The sequence below is a fragment of the Nyctibius grandis genome, chromosome 31 (genome assembly GCF_013368605.1).
Source record: "Nyctibius grandis isolate bNycGra1 chromosome 31, bNycGra1.pri, whole genome shotgun sequence".
NCBI classification, from domain to species: Eukaryota; Metazoa; Chordata; class Aves; order Nyctibiiformes; family Nyctibiidae; genus Nyctibius; species Nyctibius grandis.
In genome coordinates, this window is record NC_090688.1 from 2105297 (window position 1) to 2125460 (window position 20164).

The window sequence follows — 20164 nt, forward strand, 5'->3', positions numbered from 1 at the left end:
ATGGGGGAGAGTTCCAAAACGCTGTTCTTTTATTTTACTTAACGCTGTAGAATCTCAAAAAAAAAAAAGATCAGGATGTTTCATGGACTTGTTAGCAGAGTGTAACATAAGGCTAATTGCTTCAAAAAATGAATATTGGGCTATTTGTTTTTAAATGTCCTGTCCTGAAGCGGAATGGAAGACTAACCAAACGGGTTGTACCAGCCTGGAAAGGGGGTTTCAGTTATACACACTGTTGTGAACCGGTTACGGATAAATGACTCTGTCAGGCTGGATCTATGGCAAAAGGGAAGTAGTGTTAGATGTTATAGTTATTGAATAACCATACGTCTGCTTCCTTGGTGTGCTAGATTTTTGTAGATAATTTTGTTTTATGGCTTTCTAAAAGTGATTTATGAGCTTTATGCGCGCGCTACCAGTGAAATTCTTTTGATTTGTGTTAAGTGGCAAAGGGCACACCCTGCCTTAAAAACAGGACAAGGAAATTTTAACAAAAGACTTTAAAAAATTCCTCCTCTTACAAAAAAAAGTGCCAAAAGAACTTTAACCCATTACTTTAGAACTCAGGAAAAAAAAAATAAAGCAACTCCAGTGTTTGTAACAGCACCGTGGCAGAGGGGAAGCTGGAAAACAGTTAAAAATAAAGTGTAACGTACTCGGCTTTGGAGGTTGGAGGTGGAGTAGAGGGATTCACTGGATGGAGGGAAATTACAGCAGCTACAAATAAAGCTTGGCCCTGGCTTTGTGGTACATGCTTGTAGTTTACTTCTTGGGCATCGTGAGATTTAAGGGGCAGATATAAACTGAGCTTCTAAGGTGACTTACTCAGAGATCCCATACCAGGTTAACCGTTTCATGTCCAAATTGACCATTGAACTTTAATCTGAATAACTGCAATATCTACCAGTTAGAAACAGATGTGATCCATCCTTTCTGAAGCCTTTCTTGGAAGTAAGGTCCTTTAGAAAAGCTTATAGTCTCAGAGAGCAACAAAATATCCACAGAAAGTCTCTCCCCTTTTCAGTTTTACTTGTTGACATCAAGGGTCGAGTATCAGAAGGTGGAATCGTCTAAGAGTAAAGCTTGGCTTGAACATGTAGTTGCTACTCAAGGAGGAGTACATAAAGTGGTGTTGCAGTATGAAAACAGACTGCCTGGACCTAAGTTCGTAGGGTGAAAAAGTACCTACACTCTGTTGCAACTCCAAGCAGCAGGATGTGTAGATCCTAACGGGTTATGTAGAAAGGCTTTGAAGTGTGGCGCTGTGGGTTCCATTTAAGGTTAGAGGATGTGTAGGTCCAGGTCAATTGAGATTTTCCTCGGTTTTCTTTTTTTTCTTCCTTTTTTCCACCCACCCCCCGCCCTTGATGGTTGTTTGGAGGGAAGAACCTTTTAGGGAGGACCGGATGGGTTAAGCTTTGGAGTGTCCTGGGCTGTAATCATTAGCTGATCAGTGAAGGCAGTAAAGGAAAGAATGTTTATTTGCAGCTTTTTGCTTTGAGACTTTTGTACTCATTCTTTTAGGAGTGCTGTAATCTTAACTATTCGCTTGGGTGGGGGGCTTCTGATGGCCCCTTGAGACAATACAAAGGATATTTGAATGATCATGGTACTTGGCTAGGGCTCGGTTCCCAGGACAGTCATGATCTCTGAGTTGGAGAAAAATCACATTGAAAAACTGTCTTAATTTTACAAAAAGTGGAAGCTCGTCAACAGAGGTACAATAAATATTTGGGAGGTTCTCTGATGCTTTTGAGTCTATGTAAAAAATGGGATACTTCAGATAAAAGGGAAATGAATCTGCTGCCCCTCTCCTGCTCTGAGAGCAAAAGGGCAATGACAAAGCAGAGCTCTGATGGTGTGATGGCACAGCAGCTTTTGACTAAAGCCTGCTTTTGCTCATATATCAAAGATCAATCTATTCTATGTTGTTAACTAGGAAAAGCATTTTAGAAACAATTCTTAGGCCACATTTGGATTTCTATTCATCCTTCATTTAAGTTTATTAGACTTTGAGGGACCCTCTACAGCTGCTGTTTGAACTCCAGCGTAAGCACGCACATGCAGAGCTCGCTAATGATTCAGTTAATGAGAATGGTCATAGCATAAGAGGAAAATGACAATGCAGTGTGTTTTGGAAGTAGTTTTCTTCTTCTTACCATTCATCTGTTTTAGTAGACATTGAACCCTTTCAAGTGTACGTGGATTCTTCAGGACTTTTCCAAAAGACACTCTGAAGACCCTCGTGTTGGTTGCGTGTTCTTTCTTGTTAATGTGAGGCTCTTGTATGTGTCTGCTTAGATGTCTGCCTTCCCCTGGGTGAGGAGTTAGGACCCAAGACCTTGCCTCCTGGGTGAGCTTAGGGTACTGATTTTGAGGTAAACCAGTGGTGGTTACCACGCTTTTTGTTATTAGAGGTATAGTTTGTACAAGAAGTGGCTTCTTCAGCGACGTTAGTATCCACCGAGCAAACAGCAGGAACCAGTGTGGTCTGGAGCCGTTTGACGCTTCAACCTATTTTCAGCAAATCTAATGGCTTGGGCTAGGAGCCTGCGGCGTCTGTTCCCGTACAACAATGCAAGTACACCAGGAAATCAAGCTGCTGGATATGAATTGTGGCAAAGACTGCTGTGTAGCTGCTTGATGTTGTGCATTGAATGAGGCGTGTGGGATGCGTTCATGTAAATACTGAATGTGCTGTAAGGCTCTGGGTGGTTTGCAGGAGAGTCTCTCTTGCCACATTTGGAGTTTCCATTTTGAAATGCAGAATACGAGATAACACCAGGAAATATCATATCGATATTTGCAATACACGAGTAGTGTGCAATATTTGTAATTTTGGTGGGGGGGAAAAAAAGGAAGGGATTTCTTCCCTTCTGTACTGCAAATGCAGTGTTTGCTGTGCTTCTGCAGCAGGTGAAACAAACCCAGTGAGGCGCAGATGATCCCCAACACGCATACAAACTCCGGATTTCTTCAGTGAAAGTGCCCTTGGGAAGTTCAAAAGCCTCAGGATCTCTTCCCATTCAGCCCCTGCAATATGCATATTGAAAAGGATTTTACAAAACGAGTCATCCTTGTACCGTTGCGTTTAATCTTTTCTCAGTACCCGCAGAGATCCTGTGAGTTCAGAAGTTGTTCCTTCTCTAAATAAAGGATTATGCTTTTCTTAATATTGGTACTTCTAGTTCAGTTGCTTCCCAAAAGAGATAGGATCTGAATTTCAGTGAAAACAGAATAGTGGATAAAGCTTGTAAATGTGCTTTCCTAGAAAGACTGGAACGGCTTTAAACAGACAATTGTCAGTCAGTTTCCTTGTCCATGCATTGCTGTTGCGGTGAAAAGCAATGCCTGAGGTTCTGATGAATGGTGTGTTAACTTTAGGTACAAATAGTTTAATTTCTGGCTCTCTGGTCTCATGATGAACAACTCTGAATGCAACACTTACTCAGTGGTTTATTTGGGATTTTCAGGAGTGACTGTTTGAATCCTCTGCCTTAGTGTGCTCGCCAAACTTCTTTCGTTTTCCCAAAGTCTTTCTCGTTTTTAGGAGGAGCCGAAAAAGGTTTGTTTTACGTACGACCTGTTCTTAAATTTGGAGGGAAATCCACCTGTGAACCACCTTCGTTGTGAGAAACTGACTTTCAACAACCCCACCAAGGAGTTCAGGCGCAAACTCATTAGGGCTGGAGGGGTAAGTGCCAGAGGGATTTGAGATCTGAAGAGGTTCCGCTAAAATGTGTAGTGATCTCATTTGGCTCTGGGGTTTCTTTTCAGCTGCAGCCCAGCAGGCTGCAGATTTCCGTGCTCATCTAAAGGATGACCCAGCCAATTTTTACTCCTGGTTATATGACTGCAGCACTTGAAGCAGAACTAAACCATTGCTGGTGTGATTGGTGGCACTTCATTTTCAATTTAAATATGACCATTAATATCAAAGCACTAAAACCCCTCTGGAAATGGAGATCTTCTGTGGATGTTGGATGCTGTCCATCAGGCAGTTAGAGTTATCTGTGACCTTCCCAGTGTCGGGAGCTGTATCAGTATAGAAAAAACTCAAGAGAAGGGAGAGGTTTCCAGTCTATTCCTTACTCATTTTTACCACAGGAAAGCTACTTAGCACTTCCTGGTCATTAAATGTCCTCTAAACCTGAGGTCGGCTGCTTGTGGCTTAGATAATAAAAAATTAAGGTAAAAAATGTTTAGAATATAGAGTGAAAATGGGTGTGGGATGAAAAAGATAGACTCTTGAAGGCACAATAAGATATGGGTTGCTACAGGGGATGAACTCTTACTTGAAGTTTGTCAGTAGTAAATCTCAGGAGTGGCAAGTATCCAAGCTGACCTGTCCAGATCTTCCTCTGTGCCAGTGCTTTTCTGTATTGGGCACAAAGAGGAAGGTGCTTATTTCAGCCATAGGATGGCCAGAACATCATTTGCTTTCTAGGATTTTCATAGGACGTTATTTATTCCTTATGTATTGAGGTGTTTCATCTGTAAGTCGCTGTTGATGCTGTTCATCTAGTGGAAATTTTCTACTGGATTATTCTGATAGAATATAGGGGAGGTAAGAAGTGTTTCATGGAGCTCAGTGCTTGGTGTTAAGATCTTGTCAAGGGAGAGACCCAAGGCCTGCTTTTTGCATTTTTTTTTTTTTTTCTCTCCCCTGAATGAGTGAATTTAGCTTCTCCTAAACCGATGAAGTCTTGCTCATTCCTTCCAGATTTATCTTGCTGCCCTTCTGCAGGATAAGAGCATTTGCAGCAGAACACACAGTTCTTGTCCAGAGCTTTATTGCCTGCTTGTGCTCAGAATATTGACGTTCCCTTTGGGAAAGATACTTGATATTGCATGTTGCCTTTCATTTTTTTTGTGGTTTTAATGTTCTGTATTTGAGGAATTGCCTTGAAACTCAGCACTACCTAGACAATATCTTTTTATGGCCTTTAAGCAGGGGAAAAAACATCCAAAAGATGAATAATAGGGTGTTAATTGAGCAAGTGACTTAACATAATCATGTGTTAATAGTCCATGCGACTTTACTCATACATAATTTTTCTCCTCTTTATTACTAGGTGATGGTAATGCCAGAAGGAGCAGAAACTGTTTCAAGGCCAAGTCCGGATTATCCGATGTTACCCACAATACCACTCTCTGCCTTCTCTGATCCCAAGAAGACCAAACCATCCCATGGGTCAAAGGTCAGTGAAGGATGCCTTTGTATCATCCTGAGGTGAAGAAGCCTTTCAAGATTTGCTACTAAGAGCTTGTTTAGCAGCTGTTTCTAATTCTGAAAACTTCTTCCTTGTACTCTGTAGTTCACTAGCCAATGGTCTGGAACTTATCATAATTTAGGAGATCTTTTTATGATTTGCTAGGCTTCTCTACAGGGAAATTCTGAACAGAAAATTAAATGTCTAAGACTGGGATTTTTTGGTGAACCGTATCCTCCTCCTGATCTGCGATAGTACATGAAGTTGAATGAAGTACTCTGATTGTTCTGACTTGTATCCTTGATGCTGAGGATTAATTATGTGGATCTTTCACTGTCTGTCGTGTAAAGCTGTACTCCGAGTCCCTGCATCTCTTCGCAGCAAGGCCGAGTATAGAGTCAGCACTTCCTCTACACCACTACCCTAAGTAGTCCTAATGATAAAGACCTTCTTGTAGAAGGTCCAGAACATAATACTGTGTTCGGTTTTGGGCCCCTCACTACAAGAAAGATATTGAGGTGCTGGAGCAAGTCCAAAGAAGGGCAACGAAGCTGATGAAGGGTCTAGAGCACAAGTGTGATGAGGAGCAGCTGAGGGACCTGGGTCTTTAGTCGCTGGTGGGTTGTTTCCATGCCCTCCTAAAATGTGAAGTATAACTTTGTGTAACCCAGCTTGAGTGGATTTCCTCTTATCTGGCTTCAGATGTTAACCCTGGAGATTAAATCTGAACTAAACATCTATAGATGTTTATAGATCTCCTTTTATAGACCATGGAAAGGAACAGGCATTTGTGAAACATTTTTCGTCCTGCCCTAATGTAGATAAGTGCCTACCGTCAATTTCTGTCCGTCAGCTTTAGGGAAGTCTAGATGTCTACCTCAGAGGTAGGGAAGTACATTAGGCATGTGTGGGTGCATGTCTACATGAAACAAATGCTTCAATGTGATTTATGAAAATGTGTTTTTATAGTTCTGTGCAGAGCTTCAGTTTCATACCTAGCTTGCATGTTTCTGTTGCTGAATTTTAGGATGCCAACAAGGAAAGTAGCAAGGCATCCAAGCCACACAAAGTAACCAAGGAGCACAGAGAGAGGCCAAGAAAAGACTCTGAGAGCAAAAATTCCTCCAAAGACCTTGAAAGAGAACAAAACAAGCCTTTGAAGGACTCCTCCAGAAAACCAACTGAGAACAAACTGCCTAAGGAGGAGAAGGCACCTCCAAAAGCTGCTTTCAAGGAACCAAAACTGGCCGTGAAGGAGACCAAACTGGAGAACACTTCTCCAAAGGGTGGGCCACAGCCGGAGTTAAAGTCTTCCAGCAAGAGGCCCTCCACTGTGGAGTCACCAAAGCCTAGTGCCAAAAAACAAAAAAAGAGTAGCTCCAAAGGGGTAAAGAATATCCTAGGGACATCTCCCAGAACCTCGTCTTCCTCATACCCAGAGAAGAAACAAACCAAGGAGAAGATGAATGCCAAAGTGGAAAAGGTAAAATCTGAAAGTGAGGCCAAGGAGATCAAAAAGCCTGTGGAAATGGAGGAGTCGAATTCCGAGGATGAAACTTCTTTCAAGTCAGAGGTGAGTAGGGATTTGTCCTTTACCAGAATTTTTAAGCGTGCTGCTTAAATCCCTGCATGAAAAAGTTGTTGAAAAATATTCCCTCAGATAAGATAAAGAACCAGATTGGCAAATGCTTAGGCTGGGTTGTATCTCAAATAAAACTCTTTGAAAATCCTATCAGTATTAATCGTTACTCTCCTGTTTCGGTTGTGCAGTTCTGTTTAGATTTATCTGCAGGCAGAGTTAGCTCAAAGTCAGAGTTTAAGGTTATGGTCTCTTGTTCATCCCTTGCAGTGACATTGACAGAGCTGGTGTGTAACAGATACACTTTCCACCTGCTTACAATAAATAACATAATGTTTTTGGATGTGATTTTAATTCAGTAAAGGAGGAAATAGTTTGTTTTGTTTCTGGAAAAAAACAGTATTTAAATGTAAATAAAAAACCCCCTATTCCTGACACGGCCTGTAAGAAATCTGCTATTGGCTAAAGCTCAAAATACAACCACATGCCGCTAAACCTACATAAGTTGTGTTGTAAAATATAAAACAAATTATGTTATTGTACTACTATTTTTAAAAGCTGTCTAAATATTTTTTTTCCTTTTTACAACTAAGGACATTCCTCATCCTCAGTCTTCTAAAAATTGTTTTCCAAAAGAAGGCAAAGAAAAAAAAAATAAGAGGGGAAAGACACAACTTAAATTCAAACTATTGGTACTTTTTGCTTGTATATTTTGTATTTGCTATAAAGAAGCCAAATATCTTCTAATAGCATTCACAGGATAATGTCACATGAATTTTTGAACTGCTTCCTACTGACCACTTCTAGAAAGATTTGTTTTACTAGAATAAATCTTCTCGGGACAATTGGTATTATGATTTAGTCAGCACCATGATACAGTAAGTATTGATGTGTTTATTTCGCAAAGTGTTTTTTTTGCAAAGGATTCCCAGTAGAAGAGTTTATTGGGGAAGTGTTAATTGAAGTTATTCTGTAAAGATTTTTTTTTTTTCCAGAGTGATTAAATGTGTAGCTTGTGCATTAAAGAGGCAGCTTCTAGCCTTATACCTGAAGTGCATCAACGTGTAGCAAGCCCGTCATTTCTGTACCAGCTACGTGGCCCTCACTGCGAGCTTCTGTACTCTGCTGACCCCTGTGAAGTCCTGAGTGTCTTGTACTTCATTATTTCTTAGGTGTCATCCATCCCCTTGGGACTCGCCGTGCAGCTGTAAGCTGATAGTGCTGCTTTAAACTGTTCCCTGAAACCACAAACTGTGGTTGTGGTTCCACGGCGGCTGCTGCAGTCCTGTCCTGCCCCCACCGAGCTTTGTATGCTTCTGTGTCCTCTCTTGCACCAGCTCTTGTGTCTGTTGGATGCTTGACAGAGGTATTTGAGTGCTGGCCCAGAAGGAGGGTAGGAATATACTCAGTGTGATGGAGGGGGAACCGTGGCAGCTGCCAGTCAGCTCAGCTTAGGTTTCTGTGGAACTTGAAGCTTAAGGGTATGACTGCATAATGCATTGGCACCAGCAGAGAAGACTGTTTGAGTCCCTTTTCCACCCTGGGGGGGTTCTTTTTGCTCCCAACACTGCAGTTTCCTACCCCATCGTGTGTACTGGTACAGCTGTTTGTGGATCTGTGTGGTAAGCCACATCACTAAAGCGAACGAGCAGCTGGAGGTGGACCGGGGCCCGGAAACTCTTAAATCAGCTTTGCTGCTGCAGCCAACGTATTGTGCAACATGCTCCGGGGCTGCAGCTCCACGATTGCTTTGAGTTGACATCTTTGCAGGCTGCTGTTGAAAGGAACAGTCTTGCTCTCGTTTGTGCTGCTGGCATGAGAGCTCGTGTGACTTTGCAAGGGGCTGGAGGAGTTTCTCCTTCCATTTCAGCTCCTGCGGAAAGTTAGTTGTCCTTTCTTTTCTTTTTTTTCCCTTTCTTTTTCTTTCCCCCATCAAGTCCAGTTCCCTGAACTGGCCTCATGCTTGGCTGCCTAAATGCTAGTGCTGACAAAAGGGAGAGGCTGAGATGTGAGGGCAGGATTGCTTTTTGCCATTGTCGGCATGTGCTTTTGTCATATCACGGTGACAGTGCCTGCAGCCTGAGCATGCAGAGCATGTCCAGCTGGATGCCTCCTGGACATAGCTCATAGGGTTGATGGCAAAAGGAGAGATGGAAGTTGTATAGACCCCCAACTTCTGCTTCTGAGGTCCTCTTAAGTCATTTTAAGGGAACACCCACTAGATTATCAGGAATGAAGGATGTTAGGATTGAATCTGGGGGTAAGACACAAGAGCTGTGCTCCCTTATCTTGAAAATATTGCTCTTTGCTTTCATGTTTTAATTTTTCTAAACAAATAGGGCTGCTGCAATGTGCCAATATATCAGCTATTGCAATTGCTAAATTATTCTCCTTTGCTACTGAATAACTCACAAGTGTTGTACTACCCCTTTTTGACATTTTTCCCCACCTCCTTACAGTTGAATAAATGAAACTCTTAACAATACTTAGGTGATAAATTATAGGGAAAGGTGGTACTGGGATGAAAGTCCTGCTGCAACTTTCACTTATTAATGCCCAGAGCTGCTGATGTGCCTCTTTCTACCTGTTTACAATGTTTTTATATTATTAACACTTTCTGTAATAAAGTTTATTGATCAATAGGAATGTGTGATTTTTCTAGCATCAGGATTTGGTAGTGGAAGTAATAGGTGGATTCCCTGACATGGTGCAATGAAACTGAAACGCTAAATTTCCAGGGAATTACTTTAAAAAAGGCAAGATAGTGTTACAGTACATTGAGAATCTTTAAACTAGATCCCACCGAGTAACAAAAAAACCTTTTAGGATTATTGTAATAGTCCTTGCTGATATTGGGGATCAAAGAGTTGCTTTAGCCTTCGCTGCCACCTCGTGGTCCTCGAAGCTGAAGCATGTGATTGCTGTACAATAACCTGGTTTTCTGTTAAAAACATACGTAGCGCTAAAACTTTGTTTCTAGGTGCTGTTACTACCAGTCGTTGGTGATATCTTTTTACTCACTCTTACTGCATAGTGTGCTCCTGGCGTTGCTGCTGAGTACTGACAGTCAGTGGGGTTGGTCTCGCTGGAGTTTAGCTGGTTTCTGTTATGTTTTCACAACAAACTGGAGACAGTACAGTGGATCGCTCAAACTGGTGTAGAAACAACTGTTTTGAGGGTATAATAATAAATTAGAACTAATTTTGGAGTCAAGTGAGCTAATTAGGATAGGCATCCCTTCCGTGTTTAACGATCAGTACGAGGTGTTCAGAGGGAGTGTTGGTGGGCTGCAGTACGTACACTTGTAAGAGGGCTTTGATAATTGTTGTAGGTTGTGTGCTCGTCAGCTTTCACATCTCAAAGGACATTTTTCACATGCTGTGTTTCATCACTTGAGGCTATTTGCAACTAGTGGCGTGAAGGGTTTTGCTGTGGGAGCTGTTGATGCTGCTGCCCAGGAGTGCCGAGCTACAGCGTGCCGAAGTTTTCATAACTGTTGTTTTTATTCACTTTGCATTTTGTATATTCTCTGTAATTCCAAGAACTGCATTCAGTGATGTATGATGTTGTAGAGTGCTCAGATGCTTCTGTCTCACCCTGCTTTGTGCTCTGCACTGGTTTTCCGGATTAGAAAGGTTAAGATTCTTTTTCTTTTTTTCCCTTTTATGGGGGGTTAAGTCTGTCCAGTCCAGCCCTTCCAACTCCAGCTCCAGCTCCGACTCCAGCTCTGACTCTGATTTCGAGCCATCTCAGAACCACAGTCAAGGTCTGTTGCAAGAAATAAAATTTGTTAAAATCTTCCTTGCATGATCTTAAAAGGCTCGTGAGAATTAGATCTGTTTTCCCAGCACCACATATAAGGCTAATACGGTTTCTTGTGTGTAACCATTTGTTGAAGCTGTGATGCTTCAGCAAGAAAAGGCTGTCATGACATAATTATGAACAAGCATTTTTCTTGTTTTGGCAGTTAATTTATGAGTAGGGTATCTCTGTGTGTTTGGTTCTTTCCCTGTTGACTTTGGTTTCTGCCTCGGTTTATAAATGTGTTTGCTGCTGCTTGATCTATAGTGTCACCAGAAGATTTCTTCTCCAATCTCGTATATGTTTTATTAAAAACTATAAGTGTGACATTCATCACTTTGCCAGGGTATAACGTAGCTTCTTTTTCAGATTCCTCCACTGATAATCCAAAGAGATATACTGTGGCAATAGTAAATGTTCTAACCTTAACAAATGCTGTGTTGCTACAAATACTGTCTCTTGAGTGACATTTAAAATAGTCCCCAAACACATGAAAAATGTGTCCTTTTGTTTTCATCTCAGAAGAGAGGGGGAGGATTTGGGGGGGGGGGAAGGCTAGGGTGACTTTGTGGCACTTGTAAAATTTAACTCTGCTTTAGTTTTGAGACTGGACTACAGTGTCTTTTAGCAATAGCTTTGTGCAAAATGAAAATACCAGTGCCATCTTATGGAGAAATCTTGATGTATCTTAACAATAACTAACCCAGTTTAGATCAGGTAGCTTGGATGGGAGTTCTGCTGCACATGTCCTGGTGTTGAATGGCTTTGTCCCCTCTGATCCCAGGCCCGCTGCGCTCCATGGTGGAAGATCTGCAGTCAGAGGAGTCAGATGATGATGACAGCTCTTCTGGAGAAGAGGCAGCAGTCAAAGCAAACCCAGTCAGCCGGGATTCCAGGTGGTAACAAATCAGGAAGAAAGATGTTTGTCTTTTTGCCCTCTGTGTTTGGTATTTTTGTGTGCCCTCTGTTTGGAGGGAGGAATCAAAGTGATGGGGCTGTGCGTGAGAGGAAAGTGTGAGGGGAGAGAAAGGGCAGATGTGTGGAGTAGTTAGCACGGGGTGGGGACACAGAGTCGATGAAAACAGCAGGGTGAGAACAGAATTGGATGAGGAGAGATCCCCGGAGCTCAAAGAGAGGAAGTCACTGAGAAGTGGTAGGTGTTGAGCTTGCAGGTGTTAGTGACTGAGCCCCTTAAAATAGTCACCTAATTGTTGTCTTCAGATCTCTGCTGAGCTGAATGGTGTGTGACACCTTTGATCTGCAGAGATTAGAGAGGCTGTCGGCATGTGTGCTGCTCTTACTGCATGTGACTGATACAAACCTGAGGAGCCTTGGTCTTTGCAGATAGTGTGTGCTGACAGTTGGTTACTCCACTCCTATGGACTTGGTGAACAGCTGTTTCCTGCTTTAGGCAATGGAAATAGTTGAATTTCATCCTTCTCCCCTCAAGAAACACTGTTAGAACCAAAACCTGGAGTCTCAGACTAAGTATTTGAAACCAAATGCTTGGCCCAGATAGCGGCTGCAAATTTCAAACAATGCTTGTGTTCACCAAAACAATCTGTTGTTGCACTCCATCGTTATCAACTAAACAGAAATGGAGAGACTTTGAAGGATATTTTTTAGACCTTTAGGGGACAGGTAATAAACAGTTGTTCAAGCTCATCAGAAGTAGGATACCTGCCCTAATACATCTGTAGGGCAGCAAGAATAATGAGAATAAACAGGAAATCTCAAAGGTCACAACAGAAACACTAAATGCTTTTTTTTTTTTTTTGCCTGCCTGTGTTCTCAGTGGAGGTGTTGGTAAACCTCTCCTGCAGGTACTTGGTGATCTTGGAATGAATCCCCAAAATGAACAGTTGCTGTTTGTGAAAATCAGGTGGTACTTACTGAGTTGTTCTAAGGGGATTGGTGTATGAAAGGGTTGAACTGCTTGCTGTCAGGTATAAACTAAACCTCTGTACTCTGCCTGCTCAGGGAAAGATGGCAAAGGCGATGTCAGCTGGGAAAAAAGGGATTCTTGGAAATTACAGACTGACTGTTTCTCCCAGACAATTCAGGAGTCTATAATAAAGAAGAGAATTTCACTTAACTCTGTGTGGTTCAGTTGACAGCAAAGTAAGTTTTCTGTTACCTAGTGATGCTAATTCTCTGCTGCTTGTTTTTCAGACTGAGCCTCAGTGACAGCGACAGTGATAACAGTGCAGATTCCTGCCTGCCGAGTCGAGAGCCACCTCCTGGTCAGAAACTGCCCCCAGCAAACAATAAGGTATTACATCCTACATGCCCACACGATGCTACTTTCCACCACTTGGTTCCTGCATTGTGTTCAGTCCATGGTGTTTGTTCTGTCTTGCACCAAATTTTCCCTATTTCACTCTCTTCATCACACAGGTAATGTCTCTCTGTTCAATGCTGTGCACCCAAACCGTTAAACCACCACGTTATCTGCACTAATTTTGGTCCCTAATGTTGATTTTTTTTACCCTCAGGCATCTGGAAGAAAAAGCCCAGAGTCTTGTAACAAGCCAGAGAAGATCCTGAAGAAGGGAACATATGACAAGGTATGTCTGTGGATTTACATATCCTAAATAAACAGTTGGATGCTCACTAACATCTCTGTGTAGAAAACAATTTGAATCAGCCAAGCCTGTTCAGATTGTTCTGTCGTGGCAGGTTAAAAGCTTGAGTATATTGAAAAACAGATGTTGAAAGGACAGACTTTGGGGAGTGACACTGCAGAAATTGTGTATATTAAAAAGATGAACCCCAAGGTCGTTTCCATATGCAAAATGTTAAAATTGTTTTATTTGTTTGCCCTTTGTCTGAACCAGTGTTCTGGCCACTGCTGCGGTGGTGAGTGCCTCTTCATTAAAGGGCAGTTTTCATCTATCTCTGATTGTACAAATAAAGATTGTTTGATGCTGTGCTTTGCTGCTTTAGTTGAACCCTTTGTTCAATGAAATTCCCTTCTTGCCTCTGAGGAAAGCAGAGCAGCATACGTGCTCCTAAAGCATGGCTAACTTGTAAGCAAATAGCCAAACCCCAAGCTGTCCAGAAAGTTCTCCCACTGTGATTTTTTTTTTTTGTAAAGAAATCAACCAAATGGGAGCTGAATACTTTTCCTTAGTCTAATCATTGAGGTCATTACACTAGACTAACCAAAGAATCAGTCTGTAGCTCTCACTCGTGTGTGTTTAACACTGTTTCAACAGGAGAACACAGCACAGGTTAATCACTTAGTGTTAGGTGTAAGTGAGATCTTGGAGATACTTGCATCTGAGGCTCCTGCTAGGTACAAAATCTTCCACTTAACCACAGCTGAGATGGCTTATCTGGGGCAAGGTTTGTAGGTAATAGTGTCTTTTATTAGACTACTTAAAACAGACAGAAGGGGACACCCTTGAGACCCTGGAGGAGAGTGCTTGAAATACCATCAGCTTCTCCAGCAGTCAGAGGTTTTATAAAAGGCACCAGCTCTCGCAGCAAGCACAGCATTCAGTGCTGCTTGGGTGTGTGGGGAGAAATGCTTTTCTCTGTGTGAATATGCTGGGGAGGGCTAGATTTCATAAATCTTGGGGAGGGAGTTTGTTTGGGATTTCTTTTTTTTGCCTTGGTACAATTACTTCAATGAGTTCAGTTTTGCTGATATAGACATGAACAGCTCTGGGGCAGCTTTACAGATTAAGAATCTATTCCCTGTGAGCAATGCTGTGCCAACAGAAATTTGCCTTGTTGGCTGCCTAAATTAAAAAAAAAGAAAAAAAGAAAAAAAGACCCTTCTATAAGAACAATTAACATGTTGAGCTTGTCAACAATCCTGCATTTCCCATTGCAGTGTGTGTAAAACTACCTGGGAATAGAGTGCCCTCAAAGAATTTTTCCTTATATAAACACAAATCCTTGTTCAGCAGATTGCTGGGATGTTGGTCACTGCTGCAGGTATTTTTCAAGTAATGAGTAGTTCATTAGGACCACCTGCTGATGAAGAACTTGCACTGAAGTTCACCAAGGTGAACTTCACCTTGAGTTCCTCTAAGCTCAGAGATTCTGACCACTTCTTAAAGCTGGTTGCAGGTGTTTAACAGTGTCATTAGTCTTGCTGATGGCCTTCAGACCAGCCGTATTTATGGGAAGTCTTTAGTCTCCCAGTAATTGCTAAGGATGGAGGAGGCAGTAAAAAATTTAGGGGAAAATTGGGAATAGGAACATGTCTGAAAGGGCCTCAAGTTCCTCTGATCCTCACTAGGGAAGTCACTTTGACAGTCATACAAACATGCCACGTATGTCACTGTTTCTGTTCCTGCCTCCTTTACAGGCCTACACTGATGAATTAGTGGAGCTTCACAGGCGACTAATGGCACTACGAGAGCGCAACGTGCTACAGCAGGTAGAGATCATTGTCAGCTCTCTGGCAAGCTGTTGTACTCTGGTCATCTTTATGTCCAAGGGTCTCAGCCAGACCGCTGTGATGCTTGACCTTTCACTTGCCTCTCCTTCATGAGAGGCTCTGGTTCACTTTAAAAGCAAATATATGTAGAAAAACAAAAAAAAATGAGATGTGCATGCATGTTTTTGTTGGAAAAGATACAGAAGTGTGGTTTGTGCATCTTTCCTCTGCCATCCTGGGAGCAGTCCCAAAGCTGGGTGCTCTTGGTCTAATTTAAAAGGAAAGAAGTTCACCCGTGTCGTTTTCTGGCCTGAGCTAGTCAGGCACGCAGGAGGAGCAGGTTTGCTATTTTGGGAGAGGATTCCCTTCGTGTTGTGAGACATTCTCATCTCTGAGGCTGTTCTAAAGGGATGCGAAAAGGACTGGACAGAAAGGGTCATTAGCCATTGGAAGGGGCTGCCCAGGGAGGTGGTGGAGTCACCATCTCTGGAGGTGTTTAAGAAAAGACTGGACATGGCACTTAGTGCCATGGTCTAGTTGCCAGGGTGGTGTCAGGGCAATGGTTGGACTCGATGATCCCAGAGGGCTCTTCCAACCTGGTTGACTCTGTGATTCTGTGCTGGCCTTTCTGCTGTATTTGATCTTTCTGGGGTCCCTGTACACATCCCTGCTTGTCTCCTTTCTGTACAGATTGTAAATCTCATTGAGGAAACTGGGCATTTTAACGTTACCAACACAACCTTTGACTTTGACCTCTTCTCCTTGGATGAGACAACCGTCCGTAAGCTGCAGAGCTACTTGGAAGCGGTAGCGACATGACGCTTGGCCTCAGAAGCAGGCTGCTTTTGAAACCAGAAATCCCCTTTATTGGTACCAGGAAACGAACCCATGGAACTAGGCCTTCTTACTCTCTTGATTCACCCGAAGCACTGCCTTAGAGAACAGCCATGCTCTAGGAATGCACAGCCAGCTGCACTTTCTTGTAGGCTTCAACCAAGCGCCCGTATCGCTGAGTCTGTCCTCCCTAGCTTCATAAGTACGCGTGGGCACAGGTCCTGAGTAGAGCAAAAGACGTGCTGCACTTAGCTGCACAGCGTGATCTTTGTGGTTTTCCTTCAAGAAACTGTGTTTTAAGAGCACGTTTTCAGGCGTCTCTGAGATCTGGAGAAGCGTGGACGATGTTTTCTTCACCAAATCTAGGGACCAGCCTGCCTGCGGAGAGCTCTAGCGAGTCCCCGGTTCCTCCAGCTCTGCAAAGAAAAGCGTTCATGCTGCGTAAGCAAGATTGGCTTTTACAAAGCTAGCCGAGAGACGGGTGGCAGAGGAGGCTTCCCAGGGGTCCTGCTGCTCTGCTGCAGAGGAACGGGGAACAGATTCCAGTTTTTGATCACTTGCAAGTTAGTTCTGCTGCGGTTCGGTACAGAGCACTGCTGTCATTTGGCTCCCAGGGCATCGTTCCACACGCAGGACCTTCAGCTTCCTGCAGAGACAGTTCGTGCTCTTTGAAGAGGCTTCTAGAATCTGCTGTCTCCCGCTGGGGTTTTGAGATGTCTTGTTTGTTGATCTGAGCTCCTAAACAAAGTCTCACTCCTTTCAGTCTGCTTTAACTGTAATAGGACTACAAAACTGTAAGCTGTATATTTTATATATATATTATATATATGTATGTACTGTATGTATAAGAAGGGCCTAGTTGGGTCTTATGATCTTAAGGGTGTGTTTTTCTGTTATGGTTTTTTTTTTTTAATGGCTATGGCAGGGGTAAGGGCGCTTAATAAGATTTGACTTGTTTGTTAAAATGCCTCTTGTGGACAATTTTTAGTGTCTCAAAAGCTGAACAGCGATCTTCTTGGAAGCATTTTGTGCTCTGGAAGGGACTCACCTGTCGTCTTTTCCTTTGTCAGTGTTTAATAACTTTTTGCCAAAAGACGTGATTGGGTTTGTTCTATGTTCTCAAAGAGGAATCTCCTACAGTGGCCCCTATAGTAGTGGCTGTACTTTGGGAAAACCAAAACAAGGGAGAATTTTGTCTTGGGACACACCTGGAAAACGCTGATGTTCAAACCGAGTGAAGTCAGGTTTGTTTCCTCCTCCCTCTCCCGCCTCGCTGCCTGGTCAAGAAATGGCAGGAAACTAAACACTAATCCAGAATCTTTGATATATTTCTAGTTAAACTAGTGTTGCCTTCCCAGTGTTGTGTCGGTGGGTGTGAGGAAAGTCCTGTAGCTTTCATCCAAACTGTATTACACTCCCGTTCCCTCAATTCAGTATTTTATTTGAAGAATCGCTCCGTTTTTCCAGTCAGTGTGTAAGCTTTTGCCAAATGTTCAGCGGGCTGCAGGCAGCGAGGAGGAGAGCAGCGGTCCAGAGGAGCCCTCCGCTCGTGAGCGGACCTCCCGCATCTGTGACAGCCCCGGGTGGGAGCTGGGGGGGTCGCATCACGCCAGGGTTTGCCGTCCCTTCTCCGTTATGAAATTGCGGTCCCTTGTTTTGGGTTCCCCCTTTCTTTATCATGGAAATGTTGCAACTAATCAACTTAAGTGGCAATATGATGATAAGCTTGTTTGAGTTGGGTCATGTTGACCCGATTCCCATTAATTTTGTCTTTGTACCATCTTTCATGTGTCTTGTGTGTGTGTGTGTGTATATATATATATATATATATAAAAAAAAAATCGAGCTCATGCCAGGTGCAAACCCTGTCACGACAGTGATCTCAGCTGTTTTCTTTCTTGACGGACAACGCCAAGCCTGGATAGAAACCCTGGGCGCAAATGTACACCGAGAAGGTGGAGGACAGCAGGAAGAGGAGGAGCTGCGGTTCTGTGTCGGTCGGCAGTGGGACGCACCGCGGTGGAGGACGGCAGACACAGTCCCCGAGTGTCACAGACTCGCCCGTGTGCTGTGTTGGGCACGGTGGGTACACGCAAACTACTCATGATCTCTGCTGGGTGTGTGGCGTGGAGGCAAGCCTTGTGCAGTGGTCACGGCCCCAGACTTGGCTCCCTGGGCGTGTGGAGCGGCCCCTCCTGCCCGCTGCCCCCAGTGAAGGCTGGGGTTGGTGACACTGTCCTGTCCCCGAAGCAATAGGAGCAGCGGTGGTCGCCAGCCTGAGCCCGAGATCTCCCAAGGTCTTTGCCTCCTCTTTCCACCCGGGTAATTTACTCCCACAGCCATCGCATCCGTGTCACCCATCCTGGCAGCGTTTCTCCTGGGACTACCAGTAGCCTCCAGAGTTGCCCCGTGAGGGATTGGAGGTGCCACCTCCCTTCTGTCCCCTCCTCGTGTTAAGATCTGAATCGTCACGCTGCTCCCAGCCGGTCCAAGAACACGTGTGGGAGGGTGTTCTTGAACTCGGTTGGGAGTCCCTGGGGGCTCCCACCCCGCGGCTGTGGCATCGTCCTGTCCTGGAACCGACTTTATTCGTGAAGTCTGATGAGCATTGATAGGAATTTTGTTTGGTTTTTATAAGAAGTATTTTACACATGGATTTTTTTAGCCTGTTTATAATCTCCTTGAAAACCTGAAATAGGATTGTTCCCCCCACCCCCCCAGCAATAGTTCTTTTCCAGTGTGTGCACATGCTGATTTGTTACTAAAAGGTTTCTTGCAAGTACTTAGTTGTTCTACGGAGTTGTTGTTTTTTGGGGTATGTGGTAGCGTCGGGGACCGCAGGAGGAATGACTCTGCAAAGAAAGAACGGTCACATTTGGGCCTCACCTTGTGTCCCCTTCTAGTTCCAGATGAACGAGTTCCCTGTGTAGATTCTCTGTAGGCTGGCTGACCGCTGTGCTGAACAGGCCGTGTACAGGTATTTGTGGATAAAGTGTTTGTTCTTGTGTCACTCTTGAGAGCATGGATGGATTCTTGTACTCTAGGAAGGAGGGGGCAGTGCTGCCGTCGGCATTGCTTCAGGTCTTCGAGGATGTGTAGTAGCTTGCGTTGTTTTAAAAAAAAAAGAAAAAAAAAAAAAGGAAAAAAAAAAAATAAATCTCCAAAATTGACTTCTAGCCATAATGGTTTTTCCAAGGAAAACGGACAGAACTCTGTTACTTTTCAGTGTCCTTCTCTTGTCACTGAAGGCACGACCAAGCGCTGATCAGCCCGAAGGCTCGCAGAGTTGCTTTGAATGGAATCGTGGTGGAGGTGAGATCAGGACGTGGCTTTTCCTTTGTCCTTGGCTTGGTATTGAAGGGCAAAAGAGGGGTCAGGAGTGTTTTCCTGTTGTCTTGGTCTGCGGACGTTAAGCCTTGAGGCTTTGATTACTGACATTTACTATTAAAAAAAAAATAATAAATAATGGAAAAAAGGATAGTAAGGCTGGCTGGATCCCGAAACCCCGGCTGAGGAGGGTGGGACCCGGAGTGACGAGACTGTCCGTGCTGGGGTCAGGCTGAATTCGTGGAAGTGCAATGATTTTTGCCGCCAACTCTCTCGCTGCGTGCGGTGGTAGCGTCAGAACTAGCGAAGCGCTTGATGCAACAATCCAGAAGCAGTTTGTTTTTTTTGTCAGATCTTGACACGTTATTTGATGGCGAGAAAAACTTTCAACTTCCCTCGTGGAGCTTTTGCCCCGTCCCGTTCTCTGCGAGCAGAGCCCCGAATCACTCGGGCTCTGCACGGTTTAGCTGGCGCGGGGGCGGACGCACCGGAGCGCGTGCTCGTGGCGATGCTGTAGACAACCCGTGTGCACCTTGTTACGAGTTATTGCTTCTCAAAAGAGATGAAAATTGCTTTCCCCGGGGGTGTGAAATAGCCATCAAAACCTGACAAGATGAGTTTGCACTCCTAAAGAAAAAGAAAATGTAAGTACTTCAACTTCTAGATAATTTTTAATTGTATTTCTGCCTAGAGCCGAGGTATTAAATACCTTGTCACTTGAGGATTTTAAAAGTTGTGTTGGGAAATGAATTCTTCACTCAGCTGTAAGAAATTCAGCTGGCCCAAGACTAACTTCAAGATTAAAAAAAAAAAAATTAAAAAAAATCATGTTTGTAATACGTTACAGGATTGTTTGTCCTGAATTTTAAACTTTTTGTTAAATTTGTGGAACTATGGAGGAATTTTCTAGAAAAAAGTGAAATAAAGTAAGATGGAAAAGTAAAACTTCAAGCGTTTTTTGTTTGTTGTATTGTTTCTCCAGAGCCAGCAACCAGCCTCTCCTGCAGCACTTCGTTA

At 43.5% G+C, this 20164-nt stretch overlaps 1 protein-coding gene across 3 annotated transcripts in view; it reads left to right on the forward strand.

Annotated features, from left to right (window-relative positions):
• Positions 1 to 20092, forward strand: part of MLLT1 (MLLT1 super elongation complex subunit) — a 31628-nt gene extending 11536 nt beyond the window's left edge. The window contains exons 4-12 of one of the 3 annotated variants that reach the window (XM_068420451.1): positions 3551 to 3694; positions 5076 to 5201; positions 6241 to 6785; positions 10461 to 10558; positions 11378 to 11489; positions 12766 to 12865; positions 13089 to 13160; positions 14915 to 14986; positions 15677 to 20092. In XM_068420451.1, the coding sequence (XP_068276552.1) occupies positions 3551 to 3694; positions 5076 to 5201; positions 6241 to 6785; positions 10461 to 10558; positions 11378 to 11489; positions 12766 to 12865; positions 13089 to 13160; positions 14915 to 14986; positions 15677 to 15805 (1398 nt within the window). In that variant the 3' untranslated portion in view covers positions 15806 to 20092. Of the gene's footprint in view, positions 1 to 3550; positions 3695 to 5075; positions 5202 to 6240; positions 6787 to 10460; positions 10559 to 11377; positions 11490 to 12765; positions 12866 to 13088; positions 13161 to 14914; positions 14987 to 15676 lie in introns of all 3 variants that reach the window. The other 2 variants (XM_068420453.1, XM_068420452.1) reach the window with 2 other exon arrangements.
• The last annotated feature ends 72 nt before the right edge of the window (positions 20093 to 20164 follow it).